We start from the raw sequence: 23452 nt of genomic DNA, 5'->3' as shown, positions 1-23452 counted from the left end.
ACCACATGGAGAGTTAAATGTTAGACATGTTTCATTAGCTCAAAATCAAAGTTTTATTGAACTTTCTTTTTTGTAAAAATATTTTGATACTTTTAAGTTGGCAGAGTTCTCAGTAAGATCGAAGTTCTCATCTTAGAGCATGCTGCATGCAGCCCTGGTACAGCATGGGTGTTCATGCAGTTCGGGTCTGCTTTCACTTCCTTTTTTTTTTTTTTTTTGCGGTATGCGGGCCTCTCACTGTTGTGGCCTCTTCCATTGCGGAGCACAGGCTCCGGACGCGCAGGCCCAGTGGCCATGGCTCACGGGCCGGGCCCAGCCGCTCCGCGGCATGCGGGATCCTCCCGGACCGGGGCACGAACCGGTATCCCCTGCATCGGCAGGTGGACTCTCAACCACTGCACCACCAGGGAAGCCCTTCATTTTGATGGACTGCTCTGGGCAATTGTATGCAGGTATACTTTTGGGACCAGAGGAAAGTTTCTTTTGTTTCTGTTACCGGTGAATGAAAGGACAAAGTCCTTGCTTTTCCACTCAAAGGCAACATTTCCCACTTTTTTTCAGGTACTATTTTGAAGCGCTGGAAGAAGAATTGGTTTGACCTGTGGTCAGATGGTCACCTGATCTATTATGATGACCAAACTCGGCAGAGTGTGGAGGATAAGGTCCACATGCCCGTGGACTGCATCAACATCCGCACGGGACATGAATGTCGGGGTAAGTGGGTCTGTCTTGTCCAGCTTCTTTCGCCTGCCCTTCTGCTTTCTTGATGGGAGTTGATTCTTCTTCCTTACCCATTCTGCTTTCATTTACAGACCAAAGAAGGGTTTTATCTGGGAAGAGGTAACCAGATGAAACCAGACACTTGGATTATGACCCATGTGGGTTGGCAGATTAATTTTCTCCTCTGAATTAGACCCATCAGTCCACATTTCCATTCTCTCTAATGGAGAAGGTGGTGGAAGACTAAGGAACCAGAGTGCTGGGAACCCCAAGAAGGATGGAGCTACCCTAGGCAGTATAGATTTTGTGACTCAGAAACTGGCTTATTGATAACAACTCTAGTCAGTTTCTTAAAATCCATGATGTCTTTCAATATAATTATCACAACTATTGAAGGAATAGTTTTTTTTGTTTTAATAAGCATAGACTTTTCTATTTCTAATTAATGACATATGTAGACTTCCCTGTTTGTTTTATTAGCTCTGTTGCTATTTGGAATAAAGAGGCTGCTGTAGTAACCATTGGTGTAATAATATCCTGCCCCTATAAGTTCTTGAAACACAAGCCTCTATGGACTAGCTATTGAAATCCTTACTTAAACCAGGCTCAGATATCATAGGTCTTAGTTCTTGGTACACAGAGATACTTTAAACAACCGATTTTCACTTTTAAAGCAGCGATCTAGTTTGATGCTTTGTGAATAAAAGCAGTAAGTATTCTGTTAACTGATGCTTTGCAACACTTTTCGTTGTGCTTATTCTTCTAATGTCTGGGCTATTTTGTATATCACCATATGTGGATTGTGCTCTGGAAGAGGCTTACGTGTTTCTCCAGCAGGAAGTTTAATTAGAATGGAGTAATGATTCATGTGTTTGGTTCTGTACAGCAGAACAAAGATGTTTTATAATTGTAATGTTCTGAAGTTCTGGTCCTTTGCTTATCTGAGCTGTTAAGAAATCCTTAAAAAAAAAAACTGTAAATACTCCTGTATTCTATATATTTTTCATAGATATTCAGCCTCCAGATGGGAAGCCAAAAGACTGTCTGCTGCAGATTGTTTGCCGAGATGGGAAAACCATCAGTCTTTGTGCAGAAAGCACAGATGATTGTTTGTAAGTTTTTTTCCAGTGTGTTTAATTTTAAAAGTGTTTTCTGTTTCAATTTCCAGTTATGAGGAAGGGAGAAGAATGGGAGTGGCGTGTTCCTGTAGGCAGCAGAATAAGTGACTCAGAGGTTGTGTGAAAGAAATGTTAAGAGTCTTACTCCATGTCTGATAACCCTGATCCTCGTTTCTGCCTCTGCAGAGCTGTCCATGCAGGGTCCCATTGTAGTGAGTATGGCAGAAACTATTAGATACAGTCATTTTGCACTCTCTTTTTTCATTACTAGATGCACATTGGGCGATGGGCATAGTTAAGTGGGTTCTTAAATTTTCCTTTTTTGGCCGTGCCATATGGCTTGTGGGGTATTAGTTCCCCGACCAGGGATTGAACCTGGGCCCTCAGCAGTGAGAGCGTGGAGTCCTAACCACTGGACTGCCAGGGAATTCCCCTTAAATCTTGTCCTTTTTATGTAAATGTCTTTTTAAAAAGCACTGACATCTGTATTATATAGCCTTTCTCCTTTTGGTGGTTCTTATTTCCATCTGCCATCTCTGAAGAAGGGGTATGGAACCACAAAGAAGGAAAACCCAACTTTATTAATTCTCAGTCTGTTAACGTTAGCATTGATGTAGGATCAGAATCTTGAAAACACTGATTTTTTTTTTCCTGTCCACACTGTACCACTAACAAAGGTTAACTCTGGACATTGCAGATCTCTAGGGTTTATTTTAAATCCTAGATGTAGTTTTGTTTTTACATTCTTCTCATTTATATTAGTGAATCTTAAATAGCACTTTCTGGAAAAGATGTACCTTTCCTAAAGACTAATGGAGAAATGAACACAGGTCAAGCCAGTTTGCTACTTTTTTATAAACTGGATCTATATTTTTACTCTAATAATTTGAACACTTACTTTGCACTGGGTACTGTGCTAACTGCTTTATGTATGTTGTTTAATCCTCACCATATCTTATAAAGTGGATACTGTTCTGCTGTAAGAAATTGAGGCATAGTGAGGTTAAGTAACTTTCTGTATCAGTTTTTAATGCTCTTGTAATAAATTACCACAAGCTTAGTGGCTTCGAACAGTACCCATTTCTGATTACATTTCTGGAGGTCAGAGTTTTATACTAGGTTTCAAAGTGTTGGCAGGGCCATGATCCCTTCTTGAGGCTCTAGGGGGGAGTCCGTTTCCTTGCCTTTTCTAGCTTCAAGAGTCCTCCTGCATTCCTTGGCTTCTGGGCTGAGCCCTTCTCCTGCTGTCATCTGTCTGATTCTCTGTAGCTGGGGAAGGTTATATGCTTTTAAGGATTTAAGAATAGTTTGAGCCAGCCTCGATAATCCAGTATAATCTTCCCCATTTCAAGGTCCTTAACCTTAAGTATAGCTGCAGAGTCCATTTGCCTGGTGAGGTAACATTTTCAGAGGTTCTGGGGATTAGGATATGGATCTCTCTGTAGGGAGGAGGCATCATTCTGCCTGCCATACTTCCCAAGGTTTTAGAGCTTGTAGACTAGACTCAGAATTTGAATCTTTGTCTTCATAGCCCTTTGTTCTTAACTGCTCTATTCTACTGTTTGCTGAGATGTCACATGTATGGACGGTTCCTTTAAGTACTAGTGGAAAAAATATCTAGAACTAAAATTTTAGAATATTTTAACAAAACATGGGAGGCTTTTTTGTCATAGAGGAGGGAGAAGGGGTAAAAGTACACTGAAGGGCTTGCCTTGTTTGGCATGGAAGGCTGACTTTTTCTTAACCTTTATGGGAAAATAGAGGTTTATTTATGTGTCTAATTTTAAGGGTACAGTTAGGGACAGAGCAATGGAGGATAATACTAGAAGAATAAAAAAAAACCAGCAGGTAAGCTTAATAAAGCATGACAGGAGATGAAGTAGCAGTAATTAGACCAATGATATCTGTGAATTCAATAAATGTGAGTTGGTTAAATTCTCCTGAAAAAGGATAAGATCTGAGATTGGGCAGAAAATACAAAGTCCACCTGTTTATTCTGTTAACAGGAAACACACTTGAAATAAAATGACACAGCAAGGTAAAAAAGTAAAGAAGAGGAGACTGTTTGTTTCCTGGGGCTGCTGTAACACAGTATCACAAGTTAGGTGCCTTAAAACAACAGGTTTATTCTCTCACAGTTCCAGAAGCTAGAGGTCTGACATTACTGTGTCAGCAGAGCCATGCTTCCTCTAAGACTCTGGATAGAATCATTCCTGGCCTCTTCCTAGGTTTGGTTGTGGCCGGTTATCCTTGATGTTCTTTGGCTTGCAGCTGCACCACTCCAGTCTCTGCCTCTGTTATAACATGGTATTCTCCCTGTGTGTCTATGTCCACATTTCGTCTTCTTAGAAGGACACCTTCATTCAGTATGACCTCATCTTAATTTGACTCCATCTGCAGAGACCCTATTTCTAAGTAATTCACCTGTACTGGGGATTAGGACTTAAGCTTATCTTTCTGCAGGGGATACAATTCAACCCATGCCAGAGACCTCTGAGAAAAAAGGGGGAAATGAATCTGTGTCATCTTCCTCAACTACCTAGTGAAATGAAGGGGAAGACATTCAGAAGTGACAGCCAAATAAAGAAGTTTAATTTCAAGCACAGAATACAAAGAGCAACAGTCAGAAAAAGAAATAGAAGATTCTGTTGAGATGTATCACAGTTTTTAACCCTACCCCAGCTCCCAGAAGCAGTAACAAGATGAGCTAATTAAATCTTAAAAATTTTTGGTAGTACCCTGCGGTCTGTAGAGGTGCTGATACTTCTTGAAAAAGCCAAGGAAAAACCCTTGAGCCTATGATATCCTTGGGACCTTAGCAGAGACTGGAAGGTTCCCCCAGGGCTTGTCATTTCAGAACACTGGAAGGCAGAGAAGGATAAGCGAGCCCCGGCATAAGACATTCAAAGGAATTATGCTTAGAAGAGTGTAGAACCCAGATTTTTCAGAAAGGACTTACTCCCTCTCTTGACCAGTCACAAAAGTTAACTTGAAATGGATTGAAGACTTAAATGTAAGACCGTAAACTGTAAACCTACTAGAAGGAAACATGGGGAAAAGGTCTTTGACATTAGTCTTGGCAGCGATTTTGGATATGACACCAAAATTGCAAGCAACAAAAGCAGAAGTAAACAAGTTGGGACTACATTAAACGAAAAAACTTCTGCACAGCAAAAGAAACAATTAGAAAAATAACAAGGCATCCTATGGAATAGGAGAAAATATTTGCAAACCATTTATGTGATAAGGGTTTAATATCTAAAATATATAGGGAACTTGTATGACTCCATAGCATAAAAACGAACCAATTAAAAGATGGGGAAAGGGCTTGAAAAAACGTTTTTCCAAAGGTGCTCAACATCACCAATAATCAGGGAGGTGCAAACCAAAACCACAGTGAGATCACCTCACACCTTAGAACGGCTGTTATCAAAAAGACAAAAGATAAGTATTGGTGAGGGTGTGGAGAAAAGGGAACCTTGTGCACTATTGGTGGGCATGTAACTTTGTGCAGCCACTATGGAAAACAGTATGGAGGTTCCTCAAAAAATTAAAAGTTGAACTACCATATGATTCAGCAATGCCACTTCTGTGTATATATCTGAAGGAAATTAAATCATTGTCTCAAAGAGGTAGCTGTACCCCTGTGTTTCTCGCATTATTCATAGTAGCCAAGACATGGAAACAACTCAAGTGTCTGATGATGGATGAACTGATAAGTAAAATGTGATACACACACACGCACGCACACACACACACACACACACACACACACACACACACACGCACAGACCTGTGCATGCATGGGTAATGGACTGTTAATCAACCATAAAACAGGAAACCCTGCCTTTACAACAACATAAATGGACCTTGAGGGCATTATGCTAAGTGAAGTAAGTCAGACAGAGAAAGAAAAATACTATATGTTCTCACTTATGTGTAGAATCTAAAAAAGCCAAAATCATGGAAGTAGAGAGTAGATTGGTGTTTGCCAGGGGTTGAGGGAAATGGGGGAGATATTGGACAAGGAGTACAAGCATCCAGCTGTAAAATGAGTGAGTTCTGGGCATCTATTGTACAGCATAGTGACTAATTAATAATACTGTCTCATATACTTGAAAGTTAAGAGAGTAGATCGTAAGTGTTATCACCAGAAAAAACATAAAGGTAATCATGTGCGGGGGGCCTGGAGGTGTTAGCTCATTGTGGTAATCGATTCATGATACACGTGTCAGGTCATCATGTTGTATACCTTAAACTCACGTACGTTATAGGTCAGTTTCTCAAATACCAACATTATTTTTAATAGCAAAATATTGCTGACCATCTAAATCTCATATCATGGAACATTATGTAGCCATTAAAAAAATCAAGTAGATCTGTGTGTATGACATGAACAGATACTGCTAGTTCTAGTATAGTTAAGCATGGTGCATTGTACATTTATTTAAAAAGTAAAGGAAAAACTGTAGAGTAGATTATGCTTTAAATATTACATATGTACTATAGATTTATTTCTTTACATATCATATATTCCTAGTGCATGTCTTAGATAAGTTGATTGAGTAGGTCTTGAGGCAAGGGCTTCAGATCTGTTCTTAAACAAGCTTTTTCAGAAATTCCGATGCCAGTGCAGGTTTGAGAACCGTTGAGATAGATGTTGGATTGCCTGAAATAAAGTACCTCTTTCTTTTCTTCAGGGCCTGGAAATTTACGCTTCAGGATTCCAGGACAAACACAGTAAGTTGCTAATGGCAGTCACTAGTAATGTTTTCACTTAGTCTTGCTGTAACAAACGGGAGAACAGGAGGTTAAAAAGGGAAATGGGGAAGAGGGTTTTTTTGCCATCCAGCCCAGGATGAGCAAGCAGAGATAGGCTGTGTTTCGCTGACAGTGAGGAAGCTGGATTTTGCCAAAACATTTTGGCAGGAGGAGCCCTCCTAACACAGGCATACTGGTCCCAGTGTTGTTTTCTAGAAATGTTTGTATCTCACAAAGATTTGCAACACTCTGAATTCTGCTGCCATTTACAGAGAAGGCACAAAAGGGACCACAGGGTCCTTTTCATGAATAGCATCTCAGCCTGTGAAATAAACATTTTTGGGACTTGTACTTGTCTCTAGTTTCTTCCGGCTTTAGGAAGTAACTGAGACAGTAAACCCCATTTGTAGAGGCTAGTGATACCATCTTGGTGTCTGTCAGGGAATCAAAGGCAATTCCCTCTGTGGTCAACATTTTCATTCTTCAGATAGGGTTTTATTTTTTCATTTATTTCTCTAGGAAGGAAAGAGAAAGGTAGATGGTGCTTTTTAAAGAATTTGTACAGGGGAAAAAGAAAGTAAAAAGACTTAATATCCAAATGCTGTTTTTTCCTACTTTTGTTAGCTCGGGACTGTTTTTCCTCCTAAGATTACAGGTCCAGTTACCTTTTCTTCGATGAAAATCCTTTACTTGAATGAAGTTAGTATTGATGATTCATATAGTTAGGGGCAAGAGCTAAGGTGATTCTTCATGTGGATATTTTTAAAAAGAGTACACATATTTTTGTTTTCCACTGGGGGGTAATTTACTGAAAGATTTTTAAATTTTTTAATGGAAAAACCAGATTGTGAGTGTAGAACATATCCCTGACTGCTACGTTTTAGATTGTAGGATTTTTATTTGTGAACAGAAGGGATGTTGAGAGTGGTGTAACATCTTTTAAAAGGGCTGGGTAACAGTGGAGGCCCTGTGGCCTTCTTGGGCAGTGAGAACTCTACTTCTGCCCCCTGCTGGTGGCTGAGGAGGGCCACATCCTCCTGAATTCAAAGGACACTGGAGTGCTGGGTGGTGGGCAAGGGGAGGGTGGTCCTGCTAGTCATTGCTTCTCAGAGAGCTGTTATATTTCCTCTTCAAAGATTAAACTTTTCGGCTTTTATTACTTTTTTAATTTACTAAATAAAAGGGTATAGTATCATAAGAGCCTTTGGTTGCTTTGTGGCAACTCACTTGTTTTCATACTTTCTCTCCTCTCAAGGCTTATGTTGGCTCAGAAATCGTGTATGATGAGACTGCCGTGGTTTCCTCCCCACCTCCTTACACAGCCTATGCTGCACCAACCCCTGAGGTAGGGAGCAAATCTTTGCCTTATAGAATCCAAGTGAGGGAAACTTGGCGTCTCTGTGCTACTGTGCTTTTAAAACAAAAGAAAACTTTGAGCCAGCCAGTATCACAGAAATTAGAAATGTACTGTAAACCCTTTCTTCTTTAAACTTTTCTTTTTTAAATAGATTGTTGTCATCTTTTGCTTTCCTAAAATAAAGCAACTGCTTTATAATCTTCCTGTTCACATTTTCTTTTTAAGATAGACCTAAAAATGAATCATGGTAATATGATTTTGATGATTCAAGTTTATACTTAATTATTTACTTGAATACTCTCTATCATCAGAAAAAATGCTTTTTTTTTATTTTGAAAAAACAAAAACAAAACCTTAAAAAAAAATCACATGCCAAATACCTTGTGGTGTCCCCTAGTTAGAGGTGCCAGGCATTCAGTGCTACATATAGAAGTCTCTTGTGGGAGGCACTTTGATTTTTTTTTTACTTTTAATTTTGAAATAATTATAGATTCACAAGAAGTTGCAAAGGTAATATGGAGAAATCTCATGTCTCATGTACTCTTCACCCATTTCCCCAGCTGTTACATGGTAGATAAAATCAAAACCAGGAATTTGAAATTGGTGCAATGTTTATGTGTGGTTCCATGTCATTTTATCATATGTGTAGATTTGTATAACCGCCACCTCAATCAAGATATAAAACTGTTCATAATATCTTCTTCCTGCTACACCCTCTTATAGTCACACCCTTCTTCCCCTTCCCTAACTCCTGTCAACCACTGATTTGTTTGCCATCTGTATAACTTTGTCATTTCCACAGTGTTATATACATGGAATCATATAACATGTGATCTTTTGAGATCTTTTGATGTTTTCGCTAAGCACAACGCCCTTGAGAATCATCCAAATTGTTGCATGTGTCAGTAGTCTGTTCCTTTTTATTGCTGAGTAGTATGCCATGGTATGGATGTACCACATTATGTATTGAACGTTTACCTATTGGGAGACATTTTGGTTGTTTCTAGATTTTGGCTGTTACCAATAAACCTTATGTGAACACTCATGTACAGGTTGTTATGCAGACATAAAGTTTTATTTCTCTGGGATAAGTGCCCAAAAATGTAATTGCTGAGTTGAATGTGTGGTAAGTATATGATTAGTTTTTTAAAAAGCTGACAAACTGCTTTCCAGAGTTTCTCTACTATTTCTCTTTCCCATCAGTAGTGTATGTGTGGTTTACTTTCTCTGTATCCTCACCAGCATTTGCTGTTGTCGCTGTTTTTTACTTTAACTATTCCGATAGGTGTGTAGTGATATTTCACTGTGATCCTAATTGGCATTTCCCATAGCTTGTGATGTTGAACATCTTTTTATGTGCTTACTTGCCATCCATATATCCTGTTCAGTGAGATGTATCTTCATGTCATTTGCTCATTTTCTACTTGTTTTATTATTTTTTTATTGTTGAGTTTTGAGAGTTCTTATATATATGTTTGAGATAGGAATCCTTTGTCAGATATGTGATCATATCTGATCTTTTTATTCTCTTGACAGTGCCTTTCACAGAGTTTTTAATTTTGATGCAGTCCAATTTATCAGTTTTTCCTTTTATGGACTGTGTTTTGTTGTCAGGTTTAACACTTCACCTAGACCAAGTTTCCCAAGATTTTCTCCTATGTTATCTTCTGAACGTTTCATAGTCCTAGGATTTATACACGAGTCTTTTCTGTTGTCAGTTAATTTTTAATAAGGTGAGAGGGTTATGTTGAGGTTCTTTTTTTTTTTTTTTGCATATGGATGTCCAATTGTCCCATCACTATTTGTTGAAAAGACTGTTAATCCTTTCTGGAATTGGTTTTGCATCTCTGTAAAAAATCAGTTGACTGTATTTATGTGTGTCTGTTTCTGGGTTCTCTGTCTGTTCCATCCTCTGATACCACACAGACTTGATTACTGTAGCTATATATCAATAATAAGTCTTGAGATTGGGTAGGCTGATTCCCCCCACTTCATTCTTCCTTTTCAGAATTCTTTTAGCTATTCTGATTCCACTTACTTTCCATGTAAATTTGTCTAAATGTACAGCAAAATCTTTCTGGGATTTTGATAGAAATCAGGTTTTTGGGGGGAGCATTGACATCTTTATTATGTTGAGCTTCCAATCCATGAAAATGGACTGTCTATTTAGATCCTGTTTGATTTTTTTTCACTAGCATTTTGTAGCTTTCAGTATATAAATCCTGTATGTGTTTTGTTAGATTTATACTTAAATGTTTCTCTTTTTTTTTGAATTTTTGTATATGGTATTTCAAATTTCATTTTCTCCATGTTTATTGCTAGTATATAGAAACACAGTTGATTTTTATATGTTGATCTTGTAGCCTGTGAGCTTATTACTAAACTCACTTATTAGTTCTATAAGTATTTTATTTTATAAATTTAGTTATTTATTGGCTGTGTTGGGTCTTCGTTGCTGTGCGTGGACTTTCTCTAGTTGCAGCAAGCGGGGGCTACTCTTCATTTGCTGTGCGCGGGCTTCTCATTGTGGTGGCTTCTCTTTCTTGCCAAGCATGGGCTCTAAGCGCGCGGGCTTCAGTAGACGTGGCTCGCAGGCTCTAGAGCGCAGGCTCAGTAGTTGTGGCGTGTGGGCTTAGTTGCTCCACGGCATGTGGGATCTTCCTGGACCAGGGCTCGAACCCATGTCCCCTGCATTGGCGGGCGGATTCTTAACCACTGCGCCACCAGGGAAGTCCAAGTATTTTATTTTAGATTCTTTGGAATATACTATATAGACAGTCATGTCATCTACAAATAGAGTTATTTCTTCCTTTGTCGTCTGTGTACCTTCTATTTCCTTGCCTTGCCTTACCTTATTGCCCTGGTTAGAACTTCCAATATTATATTGAAGAGCAATGGTGAGAGCAGGCATTCTTGCCTTGTTCCTGATTTTACGGGGAATGTGTTCAGTTTTTCCACACTAAATGTGATGTTTTTTGTAGATGTTGTTTGTCAAGTTGAAGAAAGTCCTTCTTTTTTTTAGTTTTCTGAGTGTTTACCATGAATGGGTGTTGGATTTTGTCATATACCTTTTCTGCATCAATTGATTTGGTCATGTGATTTTTTTAAAACCTTTTTTTTTTTAAACTTAAATATGGTGGGTTACATTGATTTTTGAATACTGAACCAGCTTTGCATCCCTGGAATAAATCTCACTAGGTTGTGGTGTATAATTCTTTTTATTTATTGCTGAATTCTATGTTTGCTAATATTTATTAGGAGTTTTTGCAACTGTATTCATGAGGGATATTGGTCTGTAGTTTTCTTTTTTTTGTACTCTGTTTTATTTTGTTATCAGGTGATACCGACTTTATAGAAGTTAAGGAACTGTTCCATGCTCTTGTATTTTCTAGAAGATATTGTGTAGAAGTGATGTTAATTCTTCTTTAATCATTTGGTAGACATTTCCAGTGAAACTGTCTGGGCCTGCCTGGAGATTTCTTTTGGGGGATATTTTAAATTACAAATTCTGTTTTCTTAATAGTTACAGGACTATTCATTCTCTATTTCATATTGAATGGGTTGTGGTATTTTATACTTTTTGAGGAATTGGTCCTTTTCATTTATATAAGTTGTCTAATTTATGTGTGCGGCTCTGTCATTTGGTCCATACACACTTATATTTTTTTGGTGGATTAACCCTATTATCATTATGTTATGTTCTTCTCTGTTTCTGATAATTTTCTTTAGTCTTATGTCTACTCTATCTGATATTAATGTAACCACTTCTGCTTCCTTTTTATTAATGTTTGCATGATATCTCTTTTCCCATCTTTTTTCTTTCAACATACATAGTACATTTGAAGTTTCTTATAGACAGCATATAGTTGGGTCATCCCCTCATCCCCCCATCTGACAAATCTCTATCTTGTAACTGGTATATTTAGGCCATTTACATTTTTTTATTGTGTAAGTTTAAGGTGTACTATATGTTATTTTGATACCTTTATATATTGTAAATGATTGCAAATGTAGCAATATTTATTACACTACATAATTACAGCATGATATTATTGTCTATATTCATTATATGATGGATTAGATCTCAAGGCTTATTTAATACTTGTTACAAGTTTGTACCCTTAAACACCATCACTCTTAACCTTCCCCACAGACCATTTGCATATGATGTAATTTTGATACGTTAAGTATGCCATTTTAGTTTTTGTTTTCCTTTGGTTCTGTTTTTCATTTCTGTATGTTCTTTTACTTAAGCTTTTTGTGAGTTACTAGAACATGTTTTATTTTATCTTATTATTTATTTATTTTTATTTTTATTTATTTTTTGGCTGTACTGCGCGGCTTGTGGGACCTTAGTTCCCTGACCAGGGAGCGAACCCAGGCCCTTGGTGGTGAGAGCGCAGAGTCCTAACCACTGGACTGCCAGGGAATTCCCATAGAACATGTTTTAGAATTACATTTTGATGTATCTGTAATGTTTTGAGTATCTCTTTGTATTGCTATTTTAATGGTTGCTCTAGTTGTTACATTATACATATACACATATTTTTCAAAGTCCGGTGTTCACATTTTACCAGGTCCAGTGAAGTATCAAACCATTACCTCTAAATTCCTTTTTTCTCTCTCATTTTATGGTATAATTGTTTTAAGTATTTCTTTTACATGTATTGAGAACCATATTAGATGGTGTTATAGATTTTGCTACAGCTGTCAAACATTAGAAAAATCAAGATGTGATTTTTATTATGTTTACATGTATTCTGCTTTGACTATATTTTTTTACCTCCTGATGTTTCAAGATTTCGTTTATTATTTACTGTTTAGTGAACTTCCTTTTGTCATTCTCTTAGGATAGATCTGCTGGCAACAGATCCTCAGTTTTCCTTCATCTGAGAATGTCTCAATTTCATCTTTGTTCTGAAGAATATTTTCAGTAGTATAGAATTCTGAGTTGACATTTCTTTCAGCACTTGATAAATGTGTGCTATTTCCTTTGGCCCTCCTGATTTCTGATTAGAAATCTGCTGTCATTTGAATTTCTTCCCCCGTATACGTAGTGCATTGTTTCTGGCTACTTTCCTTGTCTTTAGTTTTCAGAAGTTTGACTCTGATGTGTGTATTTGGGGATTTATCTTATTTGGTGTTCATTCAGTTTCTTGAATACGTAGGTTTATGTTTCTTGCTAAATTTGGGAAATTTTAACCTATTATTTCTGGAATGTTGTTTTAGACCCACCCTCTTTCTCTAATGAAACTGATGACGCAGATGTTAGATGTCCCACATGTCTCAGAGTTTTTGTTCACTTTTTCTTCAATCTGCTTTTTCTTTGTTCTAATTAGGTAATTTCTACTCTTTATATTCATGTTCATTGATTATTTGTCATCTCTATTTGTTGTTGAGTCCATTCATTGAATAATTTATTAGTTATTTTTGTATTTCTAAAATTTTCATTGGTTATTCTTGATATATATCTTTATATAGTTTTTCCTGATATTTTTCTGGTTTTGTGGAGACTTCCTGTTTCTTTTATGAATTTCAAACATGTTCTTAATTACTTATTGAAATATTTTAATGATAGCTGCTTTAAAATCCTTCCCAGGTAATTCCAACATCTTTGTCATCTTGGTGTTGGTCTCTTTTGTTGTCTTTTCTCATCCAGTTTGAGATCTTCCTGGTTCTTGGTATGATGAATTATTCTTTATCAAAACCTGGACATTTTAAATATTATAAGACTGAATCTACTTAAGTCTTGCATTTTAGCAGACTTGCTCCTAATGCTCCTCTGCTGGGTGAAGAGGGGGTCTGCTTTGTTCCTTCATGTAACGGTGGAAGTCCAGGTTGTCCCCTGGGTCCCATTTGACACTGGCTCATTGTCACTGCTGAGAGGGCTGGGAATTCAGGCCCTTCTCTAGGTCTCTGCTGACACCAGCCTGCCTGGGAGTTGGAGGGACTTGCCCTGCTGCTCCCCACTAGCCTTCACTGATACTATGGTTACTGATAAGAGGTTGTAGAAGTACTTACTCTCCACTGGGTCTCTGTTGATCCTACTCCAGCAGGACAGGAAGGGGCACCTTGTTTCTGCTGGGCAGAGATGGGAGTTCTGGCTCCTTGCATGGTCTCCACTGACACTGTGGTATGGGACTGGAGGTGGCCTGTTTCCATCTGGTAGCGATGAAATTCCCAGCTTCCCACTTGGCCTTCTCTGACACTGTTTGAGATGGGGGTGGGAGAGCGTCTTTCTCCATACCGAACTTTGCTGGTGGGAGTAATAGCCACAGCTATTTTTGTGTTGTTTGGCTGGAGTGGAGTAGTTACTGCCTGAAAATGGTCTCTCTTGCCAGATTGGCCTTTTCCTTCTTAGGCTCTTTGGGTAGAGACAGCAGGCTTTCCTTGAGGCAGACCAAGAAAGGTCTGCACACGTTGGCATTTCTTGGTTGCTGCTTCTACATTATCCAGTCGGATGTAGGAGGCAAAAAGAAAACCCAGGGAACTCACTGTGTGTCCTTCTTAGGGTCATGAAGTCCCTAGACAGTCACCTGCTTTCTCTCCACCTTTCAGAGTCTCCTTGTGTTTGTTGTATGTATAGTGTCCAGGGTTTTCAGTTGTACTTAGAAGGAAGAATAGGGAAAACAACGTCTGCATCTATTCTGTCTTACAGAAGCATAAATTCTGTCTCCTGCTTTTGTAAGATAACGGGTTTAGATCTACATACGTATTTGCCAGGCCATAGCTCCCTGTTCTCCCCTGTGTATAGCCTTTGTCACATAATGACAATAATTGTAATTGTCTGTAAACATGTCTGCCCTGTTACCACCTGTGAGCTCATAAAGAAGGTCAGGCCTTTCATCTCCGTATTTCCCAGTATACGGTAGTCCTTTACTTGGTCAGTGGAGGCAGTCGACTGCCCATTTCTGGCAATGCCCTTTCATAGGCGTGTCCTTGTGGAAAACTGCCAGTTACCTGCCCAGGCCTCAGACCTCAGACCCCCCAGTATCAGTCTTTTATATTCTCCTGCCAGGAACTGCTGGTAATTGGGCTGGGAGGGTTTTGCTGCTAGGCTGGCTTCACCAAGAGAAAACTGGCTTTGGATGAATCTCGTTTATCACCTGGTCCAAACTGATCATTTTAGAGATGAATAAAACAAGGCCTACAGTAGTTAGATGACTTACTGAAGGTCAAGTTAGTGGTACAGCTGAAATGAAATTGGAATCTCTGGCAAGTCCAGTTCTCTTTTTTTGTTGTGTTTTCCACCTACTTTATTTTACAGCCTGAAAGTAGATTACAGTTGTGGGTTTGTTTTTTTAGGATATTAAAACAAAGGGCATAAGCACACTGTCTCATGTTCTTTATTTATTGTTATTATTTTAAAAATATTTATTTATTTATTGGGCAGCACCAGGTCTTAGTTGCGGTGTGCGGGATCTTTAGTTGCAGCATGGGAATGATCTCTTAGTAGTGGCATGCGTGTGGGATCTAGTTCCCTGACCAGGGATTGAACCTGGGCCTCCTTCATTGGGAGCACGGAGTCTTAGCCACTGGACCACCAGGGAAGTCCCGTCATGTTATTTTTTTAATAGAGTGTCAAACTTTATTGACTGCAACTTGGAGAACCAATTTTAATATATTCCCAGTGGTTTCCAAATTGTATTTTTCAAAATTGAGGTATAATTGACATGCAACATTATATTAGTTTCAGGTATGCAACATAATGATCTGTATTTGTATATATTGCAAAATAATCACTGCACTAGGTCTAGTTAAACTCTGTCACCATAAAGAATTTTTTTTCTTGTGTTGAAAATTTTTAGTACATACCCTCTTCGCAACTTTCAAATATGCAGTATAGTATTATTAACTATAGTCACCATGCTGTATATTATATCCCCATGATTTATTTATTTATTTAATTTATTTAATTTTTGGCTGCATTGGGTCTTCGTTGCTGCACGTGGGCTTTCTCTAGTTGTGGTGAGTGGGGGCTACTCTTTGTTGCCTTGTGCGGGCTTCTCTTTGTGGTGGCTCCTCTTGTGGAGCATGGGCTCTGGGTGCACGGGCTTCAGCAGTTGTGGCTCATGGGCTCTAGAGCGCAGGCTCAGTAGTTGTGGTGCACGGGCTTAGTTGCTCTGTGGCATGTAGGATCTTCCCGGACCAGGGCTTGAGCCCGTGTCCCCTGCATTGGCAGGGGGACTCTCAACCACTGTGCCACCAGGGAAGCCCCCAAGATGTCCTTTTTTAATGGCAGAATAATATTCCATTGTATATTTGGACCACATCTTCTTTATCCATTTGCTGATGGACACTTAGGTTGTTTCCATATCTTAGCTATTGTAAATAATGATGCAGTGAACATGGGGATACAGATATCTTTTTGAGTTAATGTTTTTGTTTTCTTTGGATGAATACCCAGAAGTGGAATTGCTGGATCAACTGTTAGTTCTATGTTTAATTTTTTCAGGAACTTCCTTCCATTACTGTTTTCCTTTTTGGAGGCACCAATTTATATTCCTGTCAGCTGTGTATGAGGGTTTCCTTTTCTCCACATCCGTGCCAACACTTGTTATTTCTTGTCTTTTTTTTTTTTCTTTTTTTGCGGTATGCAGGCCTCTCACTGTTGTGGCCTCTCCCGTTGTGGAGCACAGGCTCTGGACGTGCAGGCTCAGTGGCCATGGCTCACGGGCCCAGCTGCTCCGCGGCATGCGGGATCTTCCCGGACCGGGGCACAAACCTGTGTCCCCTGCTTCAGCAGGTGGACTCTCAACCACTGTGCCACCAGGGAAGCCCTCTTGTCTTTTTAATAATAGTCATTCTAACAGGTGTGAGGTGATACCTCATTGTGGTTTTGATTTGCATTTCCCTGATGATCAGTAATGTTGAGTATCTTTTCATGTGCCTGTTGGCCATCTGTATTTCTTCTTTGGGAAGTTATCTATTCAGTTCTTCGGCCCATTTTTTAATCAGGTTATTTTTTTGCTGTTGAGTTGTATGAGTTCCCTATATGTGATTTGCAAATATTTTCTCCCATTCAGTAGGTTGCCTTCTCATTTTGTTGGTGGTTTCCTTTGCTGTACAGAAGCTTTTTAGTTGATGTAGTCCCACATTTATTTTTGCTTTTATTGCCTTTGCCTTTGGATCCAAAAAGATCCAAAAAATCATCACCATGACCAATGTCAAGGAGCTTATCACCTTTGTTTTTTTCTAGGAGTTTTATGGTTTCAGGTCTTACATGTTTAATCCATTTTGAGTTAATTTTTGTGTATGGTATAAGATAGTGGTCTAGTTTCATTCTTTTGCATGTGGCTGTCTACTTTTCCCAGCACCATTTATTGAAGAGACTGTCCTTTCCCCATTGTGTTCTCTTGGCTCCTTTGTTGTAAGTTAATTGACCATATACACTTGGGTTTGTTTCTGGGCACTCTCTTCTGTTCCATTGATCTGTGTGTCTGTTTTTATGCCAATACCATACTGTTGTGATTACTTTGTAGTATAGTTTGAAATCTGGGAGCCTGATGCCTCCAGCTTCATTCTTCTTTCTTTGGCTATTTTGGGTCTTTTGTAGTTTCATACAAATTTTAAGATTGTTCTGTTTCTGCAAAAAATGCCATTGGAAGTTTGTTAAGGATTGCATTGAATCTGTAGATTACTTTGGATAGTATGGACATTTTATCTATTCTTCCAATCCATTAGCTTGGAATATCTTTCCATTTATTTGTATTTTCAGTTTCTTTCATCAGTGCCTTATAGTTTTCAGTGTACAGGCGTTTCACCTCCTTGGTTAAATTTATTCCTAGGTATTTTATTGTTTTTTTGTTTGTTTTTCTTTTTAATTTTTATTTTATATTAGGGTATAGTTGATTTACAATGTTGTGTTAGTTTCAGGTGTACAGCAAAGTGATTCAGTTATACATACACATATATCTATTAGTTTTCAGTTTCTTTTCCCATATAGGTTATCACACAGTATTGAGTAGAATTCCCTGTGCTATACAGTAGGTCCTGTTGATTATCTATTTTATATATAGTAGTGTGTATATGTTAATAATTTATTGTTTTTGATGCAATTGTAAATGGGATCGTTTTCTTAACTTCCCTTTCTGAACGTTTGTTATTAATGTATAGAAACGCAACAGGTTTCTGTATGTTGATTTCGTATCCTGCAACTTTACTGAATTCATTTATTCTTACAGTTTTTTGGTGGAGCCTTTAGGCTGTCATCTGCAAGTAGTGACAGTTTTACTTTTTCCTTTCCAGTTTGGATGACTTTTATTTCCTTGTCTAATTGCTCTGGCTAGGCCTTCCAATAGTATGTTGAATAAAAAGTGGTGAGAGTGGACATCCTTGTCTTGTTCCTGATCTTAGAGGAAATGCTTTCAGTTTTTCACCATTGAGGATGATGCTAGCTATGGGCTTGTCATATATAGCTTTTATTATATTGGGGAATGTTCTCTTTATACCCACTTTGTTGAGAGTTTTTATTATAAATGGATGTTGAAATTTCAAAATTGTATTTCTAATGGGCCTATATCTTTTCAGCAGGCATACGGCTATGGTCCATACAGTGGTGCATACCCGCCAGGAACTCAAGTTGTCTATGCTGCAAATGGGCAGGCTTATGCTGTACCCTACCAGTACCCATATGCAGGTAACTTATGCCAGCCTTTCATTCCTTGTTTCTCTTCATTTAGTGAGTAGATCAATAAAGCCTGAAGAATTTTTATTTCTCAATTTAAGGTGAGCTATGTTTCTTCTGGTTAGACTAGAAATCACTCCACTACTTAAAAAAAAAAAGAATCATTATATATCTTCACACTGCTTCACAAAAGTTAGAGTGGGCTTGATTTTTAAAACTTCACTATTGTATCCAGATTCATCCCCAAGAAGAGAATTTGTACTTACTGAAATTCCTTTACATTAAGAAGCAACCAAACTAAGAGGCCCATTTTAAGGGATAAAAGGTAATCTTTCTCTTTTTTTTCCTTCTGGTAATATCCTTCAAAAATTATCACTGTTTAGGTGTGATGTTCCATTTTGCAGGTGAAGTAGAGGCCTGGGAGGGCTTATGTTTATTCTGGGCTTTTAATGGGTTCCTTTCATCTTCCACCTCACCCGAAACAAGTTGTTAGGTATGAATGACTGGCCTGTGTAGGAGGCATCAAGTCCTAGGTGCAGCATGGTCAGGGGAAGCCTACAGGGTGGAGGTACAGGAATACGCTGGCGCCTACAACCAGGGCAAGAGGGACCAGAGCTACGTGCCTGATGGCCTGAAGAGTGAGGCCACACCCAGACCCCAATGAGCAGGTGAAGTCAGCCAGGGGCAGGTCACAGTGGGTATTGCTTGTCAGAGCGACACACAGAGAGTGAGTTGGTGAATAGACTGGAATGGGAGCCCAGAGCTTTCCAAGAGATCAGAACTCTAAGTGGCTGTGAGCAAACCTAGCACAGTGCCTTAACGCAGAAGCAGTAGAAGGAGAGTGTGTTACCAGAAGGGTGTGTGGTCACTGATATTAATGTCGCAGAGAAGCCAAGGGGGCTGCCACGGGGTCTCTGGATTTGGCCGGCCCCAGACCCAAAGTGTTCTTTTGGTTAGTGGTGGTTACTTTGGTTTCTCATGCATTAGCACCTAATACAAGAGAGTTTCTCCTGTTATCTGTGTCTGGAATCTGATGCAGTGCACTCATCTAGCATAGACTGAAGGATTCTGCCTCGCTTGATTTTTCTTTTTTCATGTCAAGTTGAAAACTGATAAAATAATGATGCTGAAAAATGAACTATCTCTCTATCCTGTAATTCTAGCACAACTATTTTTGTTTGAATTATTTTCCCCATGTAAAATAATTGTTTCATCTTTGTTATCTTACATTACTTTTTGCATTCTATTCTCATTTTATCAATAAAATTTTATGTATTTTGTCCAGAGTGCTACATAATCTTCTTAAGTATTTTTTTTTTTTTTTGCGGTACGTGGGCCTCTCACTGTTGTGGCCTCTCCCATTGCGGAGCACAGGCTCTGGACGCGCAGGCTCAGCGGCCATGGCTCACGGGCCCAGCCGCTTCGCGGCATGTGGGATCTTCCCGGACCGGGGCACAAACCCGTGTCCCCTGCATCGGCAGGCGGACTCTCAACCACTGCACCACCAGGGAAGCCCATTAAGTCTTTTTAATGATTGCATACTGTCATGTGGGTGATGTATTATTAGTTAAGTCTTTACTTTTTTCTTTTCATTTTTACTATTGTAGATATTGCTTTGAATATTTCTAATCATTTTCTTTTCCATTTCTGTTAAATATGTCTTAGAATACATTTCTGATTTCTCTATATTAAATTAATATGTCAAAGGGCAAAAACATTTTTGTTTCTTTTGATACCATTAAAAAATTATAAAAGTTTTCAAACATACAAAAGTAGAGACAGTAAATGAACTGTCAAATTTGCCTGTTACCAGCTTCAACAGTTACCACATCTTGTTTCACCTGTACCTTCTCTCCCCACCTCTGGAATGTTTTGAGGGAAATTCAGACTTTATATCATTTCATCTGACAGTATTACAGTAAGTCTTGATACCATTTACCAAGTTAATTTCCAGAATAGTTCATCAGTTTATAATGCCACTAGGAGTTAGTGATGTACTGGTTTCTCTGTAGTCCCATAAAGATTGCCTGTTGTGCTCTGAAAGTGTTTTTTTTTTGTGGTACGCGGGCCTCTCACTGTTGTAGCCTCTCCCGCTGCGGAGCACAGGTTCTGGACGCACAGGCTTAGCGGCCATGGCTCACGGGCCTAGCTGCTCCACGGCATGTGAGATCTTCTCGGACCGGGGCACGAACCCGCGTCCCCTGCATCGGCAGGCCGACTCTCAACCACTGCGCCACCAGGGAAGCCCTGAAAGTTTTGATAAGGTCTTAACATGGAGTCAGGTTGCTTTAGTTTACATTTGTATGATGACCGGCAAAGATAAACATTGTACAGTTGTTTACAAATTAGATTTTCCCTTGTATGAATTATTTTTTTCCCCATTTATTTTGGGGTTGGTGGTCGGTTTTTAAGCCCTAGCCTAATCGTCTGATGAGAACCAGTCTTTTATTCAGCCCCTAGGCCACAGACTGGGATAATCCCAGCTGTTTCTAATTCTGTACAAAAGCAGAAGTTCTGTGCTTGTGCTTGTGAAGGGAATTTCTGTACATAGGATTCCATCCTTGCCTTTGACTTCCATGATGAAAAAAGAGACAGCACGCTTGGGGCCACCTCAGAATACTTGCTGCTGAGGGCTGAGTGCAGTCCATAGGCATTCAGCATTAGTGCTGTGACCAGCTAGCAGTGTGCTTGCTGTGGAAGGGCTGCTCAGTAGTGGTCGTCCCACTGCAGCATCGTGCTGGTAACCAGACAGAGCTCTTCAGTCAGCCTGTCTAAGATACTCCGGTGCTTTGCCAGCTTCATGACACACTGCCTTGCAGTGTCCATAGAGGCCCTAGTCATGCAGAGAAGGTTAAAGGCCTTCTCTTTAATATGATTGGGGACTGGTGGACGGGCAGCCAATTTAAAAGTGCTCAGAGTGCTGTGTACACACTATAAGTATTCTGTTTTAATTTTCCCGTGTTAGTGGACATTTGTTCAGCTGTCTCTTGTTGTGGGCTTGAGGTCTTTGGTTTGAGTTGGCTCCTTTGGTTGGAGTCCTCTGTTTCTCTCTTACAGTGATGGTACTCATGTGACACATAATTGCACTACAGTTTCCAGGGCCGAGTCTGAGAGCAGACCTCTAGATTTTGTGATTCTTGGTGTCTCCTCCCCCATCTTTTATTGTTTACTCAATTCGTTGGTTTGATGATAATTTGTAAAAGTAACTTGCCTTTATTTAGACTTTCCTAAAGTATCTAACTTAATTGTCATAGAAACAGTATCTGCCTTTTCTACATTCATGTTTCGATCATTTATGTAAAGGTTAGTTAAATTAGATAATTAAAATAAGTACAACTTGGAAATGTCCCTAGTTGCCTTTGTTAAGGACTTAGCTCCTGGGACTTCCCTGGTGGCGCAGCGGTTAAGAATACGCCTGCCAATGCAGGCGACACGGGTTCGATCCCTGGTCTGGGAAGATCCCACGTGCTGCGGAGCAACTAAGCCCGTGCGCCACAACTACTGAAGACTGCATGCCTAGAGCCTGTGTTCCACAGTAAGAGAAGCCACCGCAATGAGAAGCCTGCGCACCACAACAAAGAGGAGCCCCCGCTCGCCGCAAATGGAGAAAAGCCCGCATGCAGCAGCGAAGACCCAATGCAGCCAAAAATAAATTAATTAATTAATTAATATTTTTTTAAAAAGGACTTAGCTCCCTGGTAGAAACAGAAGGAGAAGTTGGCTCCTGGACATGCATTGAGGAGATCCCTCTGGGGGTCTAACAGAGGGAATGCAGATTTAGATTTTTCACGGGATCTCTTTTTTTTTTTCTTTTTTTAAATGTGGATTAAACATTTTTTTTTACATCTTTATTGGAGTATAATTGCTTTACAATGGTGTGTTACTTTCTGCTTTATAACAAAATGAAACAGTTATACATATACATATGTTCCCATATCTCTTCCCTCTTGCATCTTCCTCCCTCCCACCCTCCCTATCCCACCCGTCCAGGCGATCACAAAGCACCGAGCTGATCTCCTTGTGCTATGCGGCTGCTTCCCACAAGCTATCTACTTTACGTTCGGTAGTGTATATATGTCCGTGCCACTCTCTCACTTTGTCACAGCTTACCCTTCCCCCTCCCCATATCCGCAAGTCCATTCTCTAGTAGGTCTGTGTCTTTATTCCCAGCTTACCCCTAGGTTCTTCATGACATTTTTTTTTTTGCATTAATTTTGTATCCTGCTACTTTACCAGATTGATTGATTAGCTCTAGTAGTTTTCTGGTAGCATCTTCAGGATTCTCTACGTATAGTATGTCATCTGCAAACAGTGACAGCTTTACTTCTTCTTTTCCAATTTGGATTCCTTTTACTTCCTTTTCTTATCTGATTGCTGTCGCTAAAACTTACAAAACTATGTTGAATAAGAGTGGTGAGAGTGGGCAACCTTGTCTTTTTCCTCATCTTAGTGGATATGGTTTCAGTTTTTCACCATTGAGGACGATGTTGGCTGTGGGTTTATCATATATGGCCTTTATTATGTTGAGGAAAGTTCCCTCTATGCCTACTTTCTGGAGGGTTTTTATCATAAATGGGTTTTGAATTTTGTCGAAAGCTTTCTCTGCATCTATTGAGATGATCTATGGTTTTTCTCCTTCAATTTGTTAATATGGTTCTAGTAGTGTATTGTTTAGCCTCCATGTGTTTGTATTTTTTACAGATCTTTTCCTGTAATTGGTATCAAGTCTCATAGTGTTGTGGTTGGAAAAGATATTTGAAACAATTTCAGTTTTCTTAAATTTACCAAGGCTTTATTTGTGACCCAAGATATGATCTATCCTGGAGAATGTTCCATGAGCACTTGAGAAAAATGTGTATTCTGTTGTTC

General features: G+C 39.2%; 1 protein-coding gene across 4 annotated transcripts in view; it reads left to right on the top strand.

The window, feature by feature from the left end:
* The window catches only part of PLEKHB2 (pleckstrin homology domain containing B2), a 45994-nt gene that overhangs the window by 16438 nt on the left and 6104 nt on the right, over positions 1-23452 (top strand). For 2 of the 4 annotated variants that reach the window (XM_024734489.1, XM_024734488.1), the window contains exons 3-7: positions 562-714; positions 1730-1832; positions 6539-6578; positions 7855-7944; positions 18487-18595. In XM_024734489.1, coding sequence (XP_024590257.1) covers positions 562-714; positions 1730-1832; positions 6539-6578; positions 7855-7944; positions 18487-18595 — 495 coding nt within the window. Of the gene's footprint in view, positions 1-561; positions 715-1729; positions 1833-6538; positions 6579-7854; positions 7945-18486; positions 18596-23452 lie in introns of those variants that run through there. The other 2 variants (XM_024734490.1, XM_024734492.1) reach the window with 2 other exon arrangements.

This window comes from Neophocaena asiaeorientalis, unplaced genomic scaffold (genome assembly GCF_003031525.2).
Source record: "Neophocaena asiaeorientalis asiaeorientalis breed wild unplaced genomic scaffold, Neophocaena_asiaeorientalis_V1.1 scaffold32, whole genome shotgun sequence".
NCBI classification, from domain to species: Eukaryota; Metazoa; Chordata; class Mammalia; order Artiodactyla; family Phocoenidae; genus Neophocaena; species Neophocaena asiaeorientalis.
The sequence above is the reverse complement of the archived record's forward strand: the minus strand, read 5'-3'. Positions and strand labels throughout refer to the sequence as shown.